The sequence below is a fragment of the Trichogramma pretiosum genome, unplaced genomic scaffold (assembly GCF_000599845.2).
Source record: "Trichogramma pretiosum strain Unisexual culture from Peru unplaced genomic scaffold, Tpre_2.0 scaffold12, whole genome shotgun sequence".
NCBI lineage: Eukaryota > Metazoa > Arthropoda > Insecta > Hymenoptera > Trichogrammatidae > Trichogramma > Trichogramma pretiosum.
The window spans coordinates 470,970-488,829 of record NW_019641690.1 but is presented as its reverse complement, the minus strand read 5'-3'; the positions used below and the strand labels follow the sequence as shown (position 1 = coordinate 488,829).

The following is a 17,860-nucleotide window of genomic DNA, read 5'->3' as shown; positions in this document are numbered from 1 at the left end:
TATACAATCTAATGAATATTTTTTAGAAACTTATATTATTATTTTAATTTTGTTTTTATCAAAAGTTATAATTTATCTTCAAACAATTTAGTTAAGTTGTCGATTTTTCAACATTATGAATATTTTTCTACATAGAAAAACCACAAATTAATTTTTAATTATTTCTTTTGATTCAAAATGAAAATGGGTATTTTTCTAAACATTTCCTATAGGATTCCTACAGGACTTGTATAGGAATTTAGCGAACTCTACATGGAATTTTTTCAAGGGTTATAGTTTTAAATGACAGAGATTTGAAAATTTAACTGCTTTTGTTAGAGCTTCGACGATCAATAAAAGTTGGTAAGCCCTTACATATGCTCTTATAAATGATCTTCTACATGGGATTGTTATTTGTTTCATTGAAGAATAAAAAAAATTTTAACGCAATTTTTCGTTAAAAACTTGCATAAGATCTTACAGATGATTTTACGTATGATCATCGACTAAATGAATTCTTGCAAATAAGTTCTTACATAAAATCTGGTTTCAATCGAAAGCCCTATATTAATTAAGTCCTTGCTTAGGAACATTAATAACAACTTATAAAAGAACTATTACGTAAAGTTTTTCGTTAGATCTTGACTTACAAAAATCATTAATTTTTGTTTTTTTTTCCCATTTAGAATTCTGGCTTCGGAAAACTAACTTAATCTTGATATAAAGAATAATATTTTGTTGGTCAATATGTTTCGTGGAACTTAAGCCAAATCCTTCCAAAAGTTCTATAATGAATGTTCTTGCGAGAGAAATAACTTGCACAATCGGCATTCAAGTTGAAACAGTTCTTACTTTCACCTTCATCCAGTTGAAAAAAAATCGGATGGATTTCCACGTGGATTAGCTATCCACGTGGATTAGACATGGTTTGAAAAAGATTCAGTCGTGTATTTTTAACTAATCCACGAGGTTTCTTGTGACATCCTCGTTCACGAGCACGCTCGAAAAAAACCTCGGTGATTATTCAATCATCCTCGTGTAATAGTTAAAACACGACGATTGAATTTTTTTCAAACCATGTCTGATCCACGTGGAATCTCTTTCCGATTTACGCAGATAGCTAATCCACGTGGATATATTCCATCAAACTTTTTTCAATTGGGTAATCATCATTTGTAATATTTTACGTAAGATAGAAAGTAAGATCTTTTTTCAATTTATATAAAGTACGTATGTAAAACTTATTACACATTTCGATTATTTTCCGCCTGATTTTTCTAATGATTTAAATTCAAACATCTCTCATAAAGGTTTTTTGGTATGGCAAAACTGAATCTAATGTCGAATTTAAGGTAATTAAAATGTCTTATTCAAATAGTTATCCTAAAAAGGTTACTACAACTTAATTTACTAAGTAGAACTCTCGCCGGGCAAGATATATATCCATTAATACCATATCGCAGCATTTGTAAGAGAAGGAAACATTCTTATCGAAATTCTGTTCCGCTTAGGTGGAAAGGTTACTTCTTAAAACATATTGAGATCCCACAAATCAAAAGTTTAAGGTATATAATATACATAAGCCCTCAAGGAGATTTTTATTAATTAATTAGTTTTTAATTAATTATTTACCACCTCAGTGAAATTTGGTAGATAATTTGATTTAATGTTTGGCCCATTTGACATAGGCTCTATAATGAAGAATCTCAGTTTTTTTGGGTAATGTCAGATTATATATCACTTACCATCGTTATAACATTTGGGTGTTACTTACTATTTTTGAACGATTTCAAGAGTCAATCTCTGTTTTACAATGAAACGAATCGCACCTCATAAAGTACTATTATATAGCTTTTAAATATAGAACCACCTTGTCAATATAAATAAAACAGCGATAAAGGCGGTGCCAAAGTCAAATCTACTTTATAAAAATAGTATATTTCTCAACGGGTGCACATATGGTTTTTTAGCAAAACGAGGGATTATAGCACGAGCCGAAGGCGAGTGCTGTAACGAGTTTTGTTAAAAAACCATATCTGCACCAGTTTGAGATACTATTTTTTCCTACGAGAGCCTAAAATTAGCGGCAAAGTTGCGTATTTTAGGTTAGAGTGGGGAAAAGAGAATTTCCTCCAGACAGAGTCGGTAACATCGCAGCTGAGCGCTGTCGTCTTATGCCGTCGTCTGTACCACCAACATGCCTTGGCCACAATTTTTTACCGACCGAGCACAGAAAATGTATATTTTCGTAACTTTTTTTCCAGGCTGATTTACGAAAAACGGCTCTGTGAAGCCCTCCGTATTGATGTTGTTAACAACTGCACCAAATTATTTTAGCCAATTTCATCGGGTAGTTTTCCCGGAAAACAGGGCCAAAATTTTTTATCCTGCAAACAGTAGTCAAAAATTTCGAGCCTGTTTTCCGGGAAAACTATCCGATGAAATTGGCTGAAATTTGTCGCAGTTATTCACAGCAACAATACGGAGGGCTCCACAGAGCCGTTTTTCGAAAATCAGCCTGGAAAAAAATTTACGAAAATATACATTTTCTGTGCTTGGTCGGTAAAAATTGTGGCCAAGGCATCACCTTAAGAAATGTTTTCGAGGGTATTGATCAATAATATCCATTGACAGCAAACTTATACAGATTCAAAACTTTTTTGATATTCTATTCTATAAAATTTTAGAAAATAAATGATTTAATTTTCCATAAATACTATTCGGTTAGTTATAAGTTTTAGTGCTGAAGCCGTTTCAGTGGCCTCGACTTATACACTAACTGTATAACAAAACGAAAAAACATATTTAAAAACCATTTTGTTAAAGTTTATCGACAATATTATGCATAAAAAAGCCAAATTTTGAATGTGTTTTCATTTACAAGTAAAAACTTTATCTTAAAACCGTTTCGATATTTGGAAACACGAATATTTCTGTTTTTATTTTGGTATTTTTTGCTTATTGTTTTTACTTCATTGTAAACTAATGACAAGTACTTTTAACAAGCTAGTTTGACACGTAAAGTATACAAGCGCGTAGTTTGTTATGCCACCAGGCAAATCAGTTGTTCGATAAAGTGACCACTTCGTCACAATTGGAAAACGCCCTATAGCACATGAAAATTCGCGAGTGACAGTCCTTAGACTGAGAGTCATCTGAAAGTCATTCAGCGAGAATAGCTTTTCTTGTAGATGCTATTTTATTATTTAAAAAGTGCTTTATATTACTTGGCAATCTTTTAGACTTTTGATGAGACACGTGCAGCCACTCTGTATTTTTTTTACTTAGCTAAAAGCATTGAATTATCGTCCCAACAATTCCAATTGTTTCGATAAAGCTAAAGTGATAGAGCGATGCCAGCTCAAGTATTACCTTTTCATTTTGTTCATGGCTTTAGGGAACAAAGTATGTCAGTTGCAAAACTGAAATGAATTTTGTTGTTGATACCTAAAAAGTGGATATTTAAAATTCTCATTTAATTAAACCTGTATCCATGTTTTATTTAAGATACCTTTAAGAATATTACAATTAATTTAATATTTACAAGATCAAGATTTCTGTATACAGTCACCTTTTATACAAAAAAAAAAACTATTATGTCACACCTCCTAATTTAATAAATCACATTATATACAAATAAATCAATCTAAAATATCCCGTTTACATTAGATAATTTTACTGACTATCCCTTTGTTTTACAGTAAAAATCGAGCTCATTCCCAAGACTCCTTTCGATTCATTGCGTTGTGTTACATAAACAAGCCTGTATAATCCTGGTAACCTTACAGCATTATCACTAAAACTCATGTGTTTAATCACGGAACTCGGGGTCTCTTCGCCAATAGATTTATCTAGAAAAATTACAGAGCCTTTATTATTTTGAATCATTGGTGATGTACAAAAATTATAATTTTAAACATTTAATAGCAATATCAAATTCAGGACTATTCATCTTTTTAACCGGTTATAAGTTAATGTACCATAAGCGAGGCATAATTCCTGAACTGTCCTAGTATAGTGCATTGCCGCGGTATCAATCCAGTGAAAACTTATACATAAATAAGATGAAACTAGGTTTACTTTTTGGGTGTGCTAAATCTAAATATGGAAATATATATTATCTATATACCCCCAGCGTCAGGGTGAACATCGAAGGTGAAAAAGTTTTTCGCTCATATTTTGAGAACGATGCAAAATATGGAACAATGAGTATTACATCAACGAATATGTTACATTCCCAATACAGGGTTTATAACAAATAGAGTGAGAGTTTCGTATATTTACTATGAATTATACTTAATTAAACGTGCTGCTATGAGGGGAATAGAATGGGATGGAAAATAATAAAATATGATTTAATAGATTTACAATGTTTGAATGTTTATTGAAGGCTGGTCGTATTGTTAATTCCGCTCTGCTACGTCGGAGAGTTTACACTTGCACACTCGATTTACAATAGATATATTTAAGACTCAATCCGCACTAGATTCTACTTTAGTTTTTAGTCGCGACAAGTTACACAATTTGATCAAGAGAGCAATCTGTCTAGATGTGTCTTGTACAAAGTTAGTTACAATAAGAAGCGTTGAGTGTTAGTTTGCGCCGGGTTATATACCCGATTTAATCTGCGCTTATCGGCAGGTGTTTCGCCACCGGTAGGCCTACGTGCGCGAGCGAGTTACCTCCTAGAGCTGGGCTTGCGAAACCACTCTTTGATTATGGTTCATTCACCCAATTATTTCCTATAACTCTTTTCGTCTAATCTCGGCTATCGTGGCCTACGTGATCTAATGCGCGTATATCTAATGCTCGAGTGTGTACATCTTCCAAAACTGAATAATATTGGCTCGTCGATAGCCATCAGCTGTGTCATCAATGCCTAGGTGTCAAGCGACCGAGCGTGGCTATGGTGTCGTGTGCATTTGCTAGTTACGTAATTCGTCTGCATAGCCTACTCGTTATCTTAGCTGTTCGGTCTAACGCGTGTCTATGGCATGGTGTTCGCGTGTCTTCCGATCATGTGGCGAGTGAGTGACAAGGTATTTTTATCAATACGTAGTCGCGTGCGTAAGCACGCGAGAGTAAAAGGTCGATCTTTTGACTATATCGCGATCGGAAATTTGACTATTTTCGTTGTATAAAAGTTGCGTTAAGATAATGTAACAAATACTTCAAATTTTCTTAATTTCAGGGCAAAATAATTCACAATATTGAAAAATTACTTTGTAGCACTCTTACCTAAAAATCGTACCTTTACTGCAACTTTCAAGCTCTTGTGTTATAAAATATTATATGCAATGGTTTTAGATATGCTTTTTCTGCAAACCGAAGGTTAGCGCGAGCCGAAGGTGAGCAATAGTAGTGAAGTACTATTACGATACAAGTGCCATAAGTAACACAACCGTAAGAGTGTCGTGAGTGTGACGCATAGATGCGGTGCCAGAAAGTACGATTAATACCATCAAAAACTGTACCATAAATATTAACTTATTGTTAGATCCACAGTGCTATGAAGTACTATATAATTAAATATTAAAAATAATACAGGCATAACATAGTTCAGTCCCAAAAGAATTTGTTATTTAGGTCGTTAAATCCGAGTCCCACGACAGTTCTCGATCAAAGGTACAGTAGTTTCGGAAGGTACAATACATTGCGATCAACAAGGTCGTAAAAAAAGTACGGGATCAACTTTTGCGGGAAGTTTCAGTTTCTTTGGGACGTTATTAGTCATCATGAGCACATACCAGACATCATGTAGTAAAAAAGGTACAGATAGAATTTTTTTGGGAAAGCACTCAAACATCCCGAAGGAACAGAAACTCCTCATAAAGAATTTGGACCTATACCTTATAATTTCGATCTAGGGTTTGATATTTGGTACAGGATGCCCAAACATACCAAAAAAACCGAAATTTACCGAAGAAGTTGAACTCGTACCATTTTATACCTATACAATAAAAATTATTCATATACTTATATTAACACAGGACAAATTCTGATAAATTTTAATGAATAATCCTGAATCAAGATCAAATTTATGCGGGAATATGATTTTTTTTAAATTAAAAAACAAAACAAATGTTAATTTTAAGTAAACAGCACTATACCAAATAAGTAATAAATATTAATTATATTTTTAATAAATGTTGGCATTGAAAAATTCAATTGAAACTTTTATGGATTAGGATAAAGAGGCTAGAGCGATGCAAGGTGATTCTAAATTTGAAATGAAATATGCGTTATGCAGCGCACATTGTTACAAGGTAGAACGCAGAGAAACTCCGTTCGACTTTTAAAATCTTCAAAACCTTATCAAATTTAGTTTTAGTGATATAAATTATAGTGAATAAATGATTCTCCATAAAAGCCCATGATAAATGGGTCAAACTTTGAAACAATTAACTTTCGAATCTGATGGGTAACCCGACATTTTTTTAACAATGAATTAGTAATAAGATTAACTTTCATGTATTGAAATTTCACGGCGATTGAGAAAGATTTAGGTTTTCGCTCCAGCCTCCTTGAGTTTTTTATTCATTTTAGAATTCTTACCACAGCTAATGTACTCGTATACAAGATATTCGTCCAATCCAGAAAAATCGGCATGATACAGCCCAATCCAATCACCAGTGTGTGGTATTTCATCATTTATATATTGAAAATTAACTGAGCTTTCTTCATCAATGTACCAGACATTAATTGGATGAAATTCAACGCCACTTTCTAATGTTTTGGATTTAACTACGATTTCGAATTCACTACTCACTGGTTTATGGTCAGATTGAACATAGCTTTGATGACTTTGGTAATTAAGTTGTTTCGAAATTATTTTTGTTTCATCATTTTGATTGAGATTATTTTTAAATAAAATTCTATCGGTCCAAGATGGCCTGCGTCTTAAAAATAAAATTTGTAATTAATATTTAAAAAGTGGTGGTATGAGTGAAAATGCAATTACTTCAAATCAAAATCCTGAGATCCAAATTCAAACTTATAAGTTGGAGGAAAATTGACCGGTCCTTCAGATAGTTCAGAAAACATATTATAATTCTTCATGGCAATTTTTAGTTGGTCTTGAGATAAAAGTTCTGCTAAGTGGTTTTCTTTTATTAGATTGTTTATCTCTCCAGCATTCAGCCCGTCTCCCAATCGAAAATTCAAGTCACCAAACCAGAAAACGTAGCTTTAATTAAAGGTTTTTCGTAAGAATTAAATATATTCAAACATAAATTTATACATATATTTATTATATACAAAAACAGAAAAATTTTTACAACACTAAATCATGGATTTTCTAATCTTTTGGTGTCAAAAAACTGTTTTTTACTCTCTAAATGTTTAAAATTATCGACTGATATTCGACTGAAAATCAGGGGCATTTTGCATGTTCAGAACTCGGTATTCTGTGTACATTTAGAAAATTTATTAATAATATATGCTACATTTTTGACATAAAATGAGATACCTCTTTCACTACTTAAATTGTGCTTGAAAGATATCAAAGAGTATAGCAACGGAAAATACATGAAATTTCCCCTCCGTGCGCTTTCCAAAATAACAGTTTCTTTATTTATTCAATATCATATAGATTCTTGTAAATTCTTACATGCTCTATAAGTACACAATCATCATTTTAATGAGTAGGTTAAGACTTTATGTGTCATTTTTACTCTAACTTCGTCTGAGAAAAGCACACGCACCGTTTAAAGGTGTCCAGAGATTTTCGCGATTTTAAGATAACATTAAATAACTCCACGTAACGGAGAAACGCCAAATTTTATTTTTCGACCCTTCAGACTTTAGAGGTTTTCAAGCTTAATGTTGAAATGGTCGTACTGTACTAATTAAAAATTCGAACTAGCAAGAATGCCTTCGGATCGCGTGTAAACCAATTTCGAAAACTACTGATAAAATTTATGTGTCTCATTCAAAGTACATGAGATAATTCAAAATCATATTCTCGCAATTACCACCTTTTTTTGTTGATCTACTTTATTTTAAATAAGGTTCCTATTATTAAGTAAGCCTTGAGGTGGAACTTTTTTTATTTGATGATCAGAAAAATGCCAGTTAATATATCTGATTTTCAGTCAAATACAATTATTGCTTGAAACAGACAACTCAACCAAAAGTTGTTTTCACACAAGCTTAGTGTTCATTATACTATTTTTTATAAAGCAAACATTAAAATGATTAAACTCAACTGTTGTGCCATAAAATACGCAACTGGCGTAAATAAGTATTTTCAACAAAACTCGGAACAGCCTTCACCCGCGGCTGGTGCAATGTAATCGTATAACCCTTCTCGTTTTGCAGTAAAATCATCATCATACAGTTCATATCCATTGCAGAACTTTTTAAATGATCTCGAACCGTGGATTCTTTGGATTTGAACACGTTCTTGGCATATGTTTTAATAGAAAAATATGGTATATCTATTTGAATAAAATAATTTCAAAAAACTAGAAAAATTTCATCTCCTATCCTGCAATTATAGTAATTTTAAACTTACTTTTTTGGTACTACAAATTTATATCAAGTTCATATTAAGTTTCTTTTTTGTGATATAAATAACCCGTGAGGTTGAGGTTAGCACAGTTGAGAGTTAGTGATAGCTAACGATTGCACACGCGAGTGCCCCATTTACGAAAACATGCACTAGTGCAACGACTGTACTACATGAATCTATAAAATCTTACAAAATGAAAAAATACTTACTTGTGAAGCATAATACTTTTGGTTGGTATCGTATAAAAATGTTCTCTCATAATAGTGTCAAATTCTATTATACGGTTATTGAATAAATGATCATGAGGACTCAAATGTGCATTAACCAAACATATGTTTATACCATATAGGTCAAATCTTATACTAACAGCACCTTTGTTTCCCTGTGAAAATATTTAATGATCAATAATTACAATTTTCTATCAACGACTACAAAGGGATTCTTACCCACAATCCACCAAATCCTGTTTTTGTGTATTGTGTTTCAATCAATCGTAGGTGAATGATATGTTTTTTCAAACAAAATAGACTTATTACTAAACCTTGCATACGATTAGTTACAATTTTCACATAGTCAAACTCTTTCAATATTTCTCTGTGAATCAAATATTTTTATTAGGTTTCATAAAACTATACATCGATGGCTCAGAGAAAAAATATGTCATTTCAGAGCTTCATGCAGAATAGTACATTACGTCACTCGTGCGCGAAGTGGGTGATTCTCGCACGAGTGACGTATGCTATTTTTTATCACGAGTTGCGGGAAGTTTTTATTTCCCGCACGCTGTGATGAAAAGATATTTCAAATAGAGATATTTCCGGGCAATTATCCTAGGTTCAGCGCTAGGTCAAATCAACGTTAAGGCTCGAATCAACGTCATTTTTGACGAACAAATTTGAGCTTGCGTGCATGATAAAAAAAATTATATGTAACATTAACATGACCTGTTCCTATCGTGTTCGCGTTGAATCGAATATCAACTTCTTTCTTTTTTGAATTTAAGAAACGATTCGATTTTAAATTCAAGAAATATGATTTTTTAATCAAATATATTTTATATGCTATTAAAAAATATTGATTTTATAGTAAACTACTTTTAGATAATCATCTTTGAATTGTGCCTTAAGGTCCTTGAGATTAAACTAAGCCCAGGGCTTAGTCTATTATTATTACTTAATTATTAGTTACCAAGAAACCTAAAAAAATCTTGAAAACAAGATGTGAAACATCTTTATCCATTAATTAAAGAAAATTCAAGAATTAAAAAGTAAAATTAAAATTAATTACAGAAAATTAAAAAATTAAAAAGTAAAATAAATAAAAACTAGAAAATCAAGAAAAGATAAAATTTGAATAAAAAAAATCTAAAATCAAACAAGTAAAAAGGAAAAAAACAAAAAAACCAAAAACACGAATCAAACAAGTAAAAGTTGAAACAAAAAAAACTAGAAACTAGAACATCAAAAAAAATCAAAAAACAGAAAAGTCAGAAAATCCCAACACAAGCATCGATGTTTCACATCTGGTGCACTAATGCTCAAGAAACTACTCTGATTACTTAACTCAAAGAGAGGGAACGATTTTAAGAGTAAGCATGCATTGATTATGCACCAGATGTGAAACATCGATGCTTGTGTTGGGATTTTCTGACTTTTCTGTTTTTTGATTTTTTTTGATGTTCTAGTTTCTAGTTTTTTTTGTTTCAACTTTTACTTGTTTGATTCGTGTTTTTGGTTTTTTTGTTTTTTTCCTTTTTACTTGTTTGATTTTAGATTTTTTTTATTCAAATTTTATCTTTTCTTGATTTTCTAGTTTTTATTTATTTTACTTTTTAATTTTTTAATTTTCTGTAATTAATTTTAATTTTACTTTTTAATTCTTGAATTTTCTTTAATTAATGGATAAAGATGTTTCACATCTTGCAGCTGTTCATAAACAGCTGATTTTTTTTAATTTTTTCAATTTTTAATTTGTTTTTAATTTGTTTTTTTTTTCTTTTCTAGTTTTTACTTATTTGATTCCAGATTTCTAGCTTTCTTTTTTAAATTTATTTTTTCTTGATTTTTTTCATTTTTTAATTTGTTTTTAATTGGTTTTGTTTAGATTGAGCAGTGATTTAAAATTTTTATTTGTCTTTGACTTTTTAGTCTTATTCAATTAAGTACTTCAAAAAACTTCCTATAATATCGAGTCAATAGACCTATCAAATACCTTACAAGTTATAAAAAAAAGTTATTAAAAAAAAACATCGACTTCCTTGTACAAGTCATCGCCGAATCAAAATATCGTCCTAGTGCATCGAGCGGTTATCATTCATTGTATGTTAGTATATAACATGATAAAAATTTCGACTTCCCTTAAGAAGATACACACTCATAGACACGTATATAATGTACTATACATACATGCAGTAATAAATATCAGATTTGACAACGTGCATAATAGTGCGTAGTCTCGCGACGTATACGCATCGACAGCATATACGTATTCTATGCATATACGCATAAGCAAGAGAGAGAAAGATATCGCAACGCAGTCAATCCCGTGAGCTAAGCCGACTGCTGTTGCTTATGTTGTTTCGTTGCCTCGTGTGTATACGTAAACACAGTCGTACGCGCGTGCGAGAGCGATACGCGCCTCGAGTCTAGGCAGCGGGCAGCAGCAGAAAGCAGTTCTGTAGCTGGCGCAGCAGCCAATCACAGCGCGTAGCGCAAACCGACGCTGTATAGGCAGTTCTACTACCAAAGTTGCGCTCGCTCGGACGGACGGACGGACGGACGGACGCTCGGTTTTTACGGGTTTACCCCTGATGCCAAACGCGAATATAGATGTTTCACATCAAAAAACCCATGACCTAGAGTTTAAGTAGTCTCCTTATAAATGCACAAGACTAAACATGAGCCCGGTTCGAGAGTAGAAGTACCATCATACAGAATCGTGTGCTGCACCTAGCATCAGCTGCCTTATGAAGCTTTGAACTGGAACTCGTTTGCTCTATTCTATACAACATCTTTCTTCTCGGAGCCGTCGATATGGTACACTGTCTGTGGACTAATTTTGTCCTTTGGAACACAAATTCGGTCGATATGGAACATGTATAAGCATACGATGTTCCGCGATCCAGTGGACAAAATATATCCGCGCTCAGTGACCATAAAAATACTAAAAATACTATTTTAAATTTTCGTTCACTTGTGGGCATCATGGTTTAAGAAAGATTGAAAAATGTTGTCTTTTTTGTAGCATTGAAATATATGACCTAGAACTGTTTTAGATTTTTTAGGTTCATCAATACATGTTTTAGAGCAGAAAAGCCCTCATTAACGAATCGGTTTTTTTAAGGACGACTCGGCTGGTTAACTATTTTCTTGCTCTTTACACTACATTACATAATGTGAAATTTTTTTAGATTTTACGTAATTTCTGGCTAATTAAGCCACAGGCGGACGAACATTTAAATTAGTATATTTTGTAACAAGTACGCGAAGCAGTTGACTCATCCAGGAGTTGTTTTCACCCGAGCGTAGCGAGGGTGCAAAGACTCCTGGGTGAGTCAACTTCCTCGCAGACTAGTTGCAAACGATATTTTTTAACTCTGCTTGCGAGAAACTAGGGGTTTCTGACGCTTTAAGGTTAGAAAACCCGTGTTTCGCGCACGCAGTGTTAAAAAAGTATATTATTTTGACTTATGTATTGTAGACGATGCATCAGTCAGTTTCAAAAAATTTTACACAATCCAGTGGAAATGATTTCCAGATTTTGAACAAAATTAAAACATCCTTTTCAACATTTCAAAATAAGAAAAAATTTATAATTTTAACCCATCCAATTTATTAGGGTCGCCTAGAATCCATATAAAAGTCCGTTTTATATTGCTACCGATTCTGATCAATAAATTGTTTAAAAATATCGGAAAAAATTTTTCTGGGGATATTTATTAAAAACCCAAGAGGCTTATAATTTTTTTGAGTGAAACTTACAATTATGTGTATTGGATATGGGTAGTAGAACTTGTAATAAATTTGAGTAAGACCGCCTATGGTTAGAATGTCACAAAGCGCGCGTACATTGATATCGAATCGAAATTGAAATAAGAAAATAGCAACAGTCTGGAAATAGCATGTTCCTATTTTTTGCGTAGAAGAAAGCATTAAATACCTGTTTTTGAGCCACTAGTGTGGAAATTCATTCGTAGGTAAGGCCTCGGCTTCACAAGCGAGCGATTCTCGTTTGCCTATGGCCACACGAGGAACTTGAGAAAAATAAACACGAGTTCGTATTACGTACATACAGGCTTGAATTATTTGTTGTTAAGTTGCTCCTGCAGTGGATGGTCTAAGTAGCGTTGTTCTGGCCACGATTCTACGGTACATAATATACTATTTTGTGTTGTTAATATTTACGTTCATGAACTTGTTCAGATAGTTCAGTTAATTTATCGTTGAGAATTTACATTATTGCAGGAATCGGACATGTATATGGATTCTAGGGAACCCTTGCCAATTTAAGCGCTGAATCTGTGGCCAATCTCATTTTGAACATTTTTAAAAGATACTTACATTTTGTCAAAACCAGAAAACCTATCGCATAGGATTATTCAAAAAAGTTTATAATTGACCCAATTATATCTTACATGTATTATGTAGACCTTTATTGGGTGAAATATAAGATAAGAATATATATCTGTGGTGGAAAGGCATAACGACTTAAGTCCATTTTTCGTGTTTTCGAGAAAAACGCGTTTTAAGTTGATTGTGCCAGCCTAACTAGACGCGGACGAGTTGAGGTCTGAACCTATGATGTTTTAAGCTACTATGAGGTAGCTTTTGACCTATGTACTTATGAAATTGAAAGGCTCATCATAGCGATGATACGGAGCAAAAAATATGGACTTAAGTCGTTTTGCCTTTCCACGCTTTGCACTTAAGTCCACTTTTGGCAGTCACACTTTTTTCAGTATCGATAATTTCGCGCAGTTTGTGATCATAACCTTATTTAATGATTTTATATTGATAAAATAGCTAATTTAACGTTATACTAGTGTCAGATCTCAAGTCTTGCAACGAAAAAAGGCCAAACTGAAAATCGCGAAAATGACCCCTCGCGTATTAAATGTACCAATTGTATAGTGAAATTCACAACATTCGAAGAATGTGAGAGCTATTTATATGTTTGAATATCATTTTCTTTCATTTTCAAATCAAAGTAGACTCTCTATAAGATTTTGGAGCTCACAAAGGTGGACTTAAGTCGTTTTGCCTTTCCCCAGTTTTCACGAAATGGACTTAAGTCGTTATGCACAATGCTGAAACTAACGATAGAAGCTAAATTCGTCTATTCTGACCTTTGTACCTTAAAGTAGACACTAAATATAGGTGTTTTTCATCATAATATCGATTTCCAAAAAAATGGACTTAAGTCGTTATGCCTTTCCACCACAGATATATTATATAAATATATGATAAGAAATATAATATAAGATTTACGTCTTTATTAAGAATATATTGTATATACCTGAAAGCTTTTGTCCATGGATCTTCAAAAAACATATTGAGTACAATATTTTGGGGTTGAGATTTTACCTCCTGCAAACTATTAGCTCAATATGAAAGATGCACCCAAAATGTCAACAGAATTTCATAAATACCCAACAATATATATATCCGGTTTTTCATTTGACTTCGATGAATTACTGAGACCTAGTAACTGATGAAGATTTTGTTCCGGATAAGTCGTTGCCACATTCCAAGTAACGAAATATAACCTTATAACAAAATATATTGTATTAATGCTACAAAAATTCAACATTTTCTTAATTTAAGTTCGAAACTAATATATGGGTCAAAATAATACTTTTTTTAATTTTCGTCCGCACGTATGTCACCGATCTTGACGCGCTTTTGGTATGTTATAGTACATGATGAAAAAGTGCCAAAACCAAAATTTTGGACCCCTCCTCCCTCTTACCCCCCTCCTCCCCTATAAACGTCCATTTTCTATCTATATTTTTTCTGAAGGCCTGAAGCAATTAAAAAGTCTAAAAAAATTCACAAAAATACTTTCCAATAAACTAAACAACCTTGAATTTTTTCAGATTTTTTGAGTGCTTCACGCCTTCAGAAAAAATCATTGAAAATTTTAAAAATTCATATACGGCGTTAGATTGCAATAATCATTTCGAAAATTTTTTCTCTTTTTTATTTCATTAAAAAAAGTAACCAAAAATTTTTTCAAAGTTTTTAATTGAAGGCGATAGCTTCTAGGGCCGAAAAATGCTATTTAAAAAAAAAAAAAGGTTTCTAGAACCCGATGTTTACGGTGAAAAAATTTGAAAATATTTTTTTTGAATTCCTTGTCAAATTTTAATAAATTTTGACCATTTCAAGTTTCCGATTGAAGCCTTCTAGCTAAATCTAGAGCAGGACAAAGATTAATGCAAAAGTCTGAATACGTTTCTGAAAACACATTAAGAAATGATAAAACTATTTTGATGCTTTAAAAAATTTTAAAAAGTATTATTTTGACCCATATATTTTAGGAGTGCGAACTAATTACAGAACTAGGACAAAACCTTGTAAGAAACTTAAAAAATCATAAATATGGTCATAATTACTCTGTGATAGCTCAATTAGCATCAAAAAATTAAAATGTACTCGAATATATTTTCGAGTTTACATTCACGACTAAATTAACTTTTGAACCAAGTTTACAATTAAATAGCAATTAGATTTATTGTTATTTAATTTAAGTCTAGTATAAGCCAATTCACTTTAATTGTATTTCGCGCTTACTCTTACGGCAAACATACGGTTGTATTATGGCTTTGTAGATTTCTTAATAAACCTGCTACTACTATTATTTATAAAACGTCTAGTTTATGTCTCTTAATATTGACTTTTACTTAAACTGACATTGAAACATTTTGGGGCCAATATTGAGGAGTATATGATACCGCAGTGCCTCCATGCATTCAATGTTACTTTAGATTTTCCTATTCCTTTAGATTTTTCGGATCACTCGCATTGAATACTGAGAGGCGCGGTATGGAATACTTTCCAATGCGTGAGGACTGAGGATTCAATTGGCGTTCACGGCTCTCGTGTATATACTGTGCGCAATAACGCCCTTTGGGCACTTGTGGCATAATAGTACTTTTCATCACTGCTTGCGGAAAGTGCTACTTTCGCGCACGGCTGGCGATCTCAAAATCGATTTTCCGCACGTTGTAATGAAAATTAGTGTACACAACTGGGGTGGTTGTCAAACTTGACACTCGTGCAGATCGACAACCTCCCGCTCCCGTTGCGTAATCTACTATTTTGAAACAGGTGTAATACTTTTTTTCTGTAAAATGACAGTTACAGCCTGCAATCTTCGGCTTCGTTTTATACAATATTTTATAAAATGGTCTATATTTATCATCACGCGGAAAGTTGATATTAAAATGTCCAGTCATTCGTGAAAAGCACGGTTTTCCGCACGCCTTGAATCATTCAATGCAATTCTGTGGAAAGACGGTATTGAACATCCCATTCAATAAATTTTTTAACACTCTAATCGCACTAGTCTTGTGGGTATAGTGGGTACATTTCAAGTCAATCAAATTTTGGTTGTTTCATGAGTTTTAATTTTGGAGTTTAAAGGTGATAGCATGAAACTTTTCATTTTATAGAAAAAAGTAAAAAATAAATAGATGTCTTTTAAAATTATACTTTGTATGAACTCAAATGTTTTTAGGGGGCTTTTTGGATCTAAATTGAAATCAACTTCCTGTATATAATTTTTTTTTAAATTTCAATTAATCAAAAATGTTACTATCAATTATTAAATTTTGGTTTGTCTTATACAAGTTTATGGAAGAAATTACAGTTTGATTTTTGAGATTATTGTTATAGTATTTTTAAAGTAAAACCATGCAAGAACAACTCGAGAATAGTATTCAATAAAGATATCATCATATACACGTTTAAGAAGGATTATTATATTAATGGTTGTTTTGGCATTATATTAATTTAAGCAAAGTTGAATTTTTGGCTACTTATATTGTTACCATCTATGCAAATACGTTCAATCGCATATCTTTGCCTTTTGTCATTTAAATACTATCTTATAACATTGTGCTTTGATTATGACTTTTATTCTTATAGGTATCAACAATTATTCATAAAGCATTGGTGATTTTTCTAGAATGTATGAAGTATATCATAGAATTATCAACCACAAATGTTATAATAATCTTAAGCACTGATTAATTTTTTTGATTTTTTCATTAAAATAGTTTACACTGTACAACTCTCAATAAAAAAATCATTAGCTTTTAAGAATTGGAAATGGTATACTACTACAATACATTTGTGTTTCTCTTGACATCAATTTACCCAAAATATATTGTAAAAATCTGAATCTAAAATCATTCAAACCAATTTAGGCTCAAGAAAAATATTTTTAAATTCAACTATGGAATATTACAATTACTGCTTTGTTTAAAATGTAATGTCTAGTAATAAAAAAACTTACTTCAGCAAATCAAGAAAGTTTGCCATGATCTTTATCGATAATTTGAAATATAATGGATTGAAAAGGGTATCAAGATGTAACTAATTAACAATTATTGTTCAATGCACCAAGGTTGAAGTAAATGAATAAAATTAAATGAACAGAAGCAACTTCAATAATAAAGTACGATATTTCTGCAGCTTTTTTTAAAATTCATTTGGAAACCCATTTACTAATGATATTAATTTTTTCAAGAAGAAAAATAGCATCAAGACGATTTGTTTGCCTTCAATGTTACACTAACATCATGAATGTTTTTTTAAGTATTCATATTAAAAGCCGCTCACGTAACGAAAATACGGTAGAGATCTTTTTTTCTTGTTTCAAATGAAGTGCTAAGCGTCACTTGGTGGAATATGTTTAAACTACTAAGAGAATATGTGCGAATTAATCATTGTATGTAAAACTTAAGTTTACCTTTTGGTACGTCTGAAAAAATAAAATTAATATCCTAAATAAAACGAACAGAATTAACTTTTCGTATAAGTATCAGAAATCTCACGCAAAACAGACTTTAAAATTTATAAGGAATATCGCCCAGGTTTGGTTTATAATGTGTATAGACTATAGACTATAGTACTTGTCAACAGGGGCGCTGGCGCGCGCCCTTTTAGTGGAACAAATAAAATCAAGATAGCTCAAAACAATCGAAAATCGGAAAATGTTAAATTATTTGGCAAATCTTAGAAACTTACATAGAATATAATATTGTCTTGCAGTCTCTTGAAAGTAATCTTGTATTAGAAGATTATTATCTCATGCCAACAGAGTTCGAGCCAGCCATCATCAAAAAGTTTTCACTTACTTTTGTTT

The 17,860-nt window shown here is 32.1% G+C and overlaps 1 protein-coding gene across 3 annotated transcripts; it reads right to left on the bottom strand.

The window, feature by feature from the left end:
- Positions 1-3,458: 3,458 nt before the first annotated feature.
- On the bottom strand, positions 3,459-17,817 carry LOC106649769 (inositol polyphosphate 5-phosphatase K-like). 3 transcript variants are annotated; one of them, XM_014367373.2, is made up of 8 exons: positions 17,743-17,817; positions 14,139-14,255; positions 14,006-14,083; positions 8,938-9,085; positions 8,701-8,873; positions 6,941-7,165; positions 6,535-6,878; positions 3,459-3,830 (listed from the first exon to the last, which is right to left on the bottom strand). In XM_014367373.2, coding segments are annotated over exons 1-8 (1,263 nt in total). In that variant the 5' UTR covers positions 17,745-17,817; the 3' UTR covers positions 3,459-3,654. The 3 variants fall into 3 exon arrangements, with proteins under 3 accessions (XP_014222859.1, XP_023317571.1, XP_014222858.1); XM_023461803.1 differs by lacking the exon at positions 17,743-17,817 and adding an exon at positions 17,465-17,580; XM_014367372.2 differs by lacking the exon at positions 17,743-17,817 and adding an exon at positions 17,009-17,266.
- Positions 17,818-17,860: the final 43 nt, after the last annotated feature.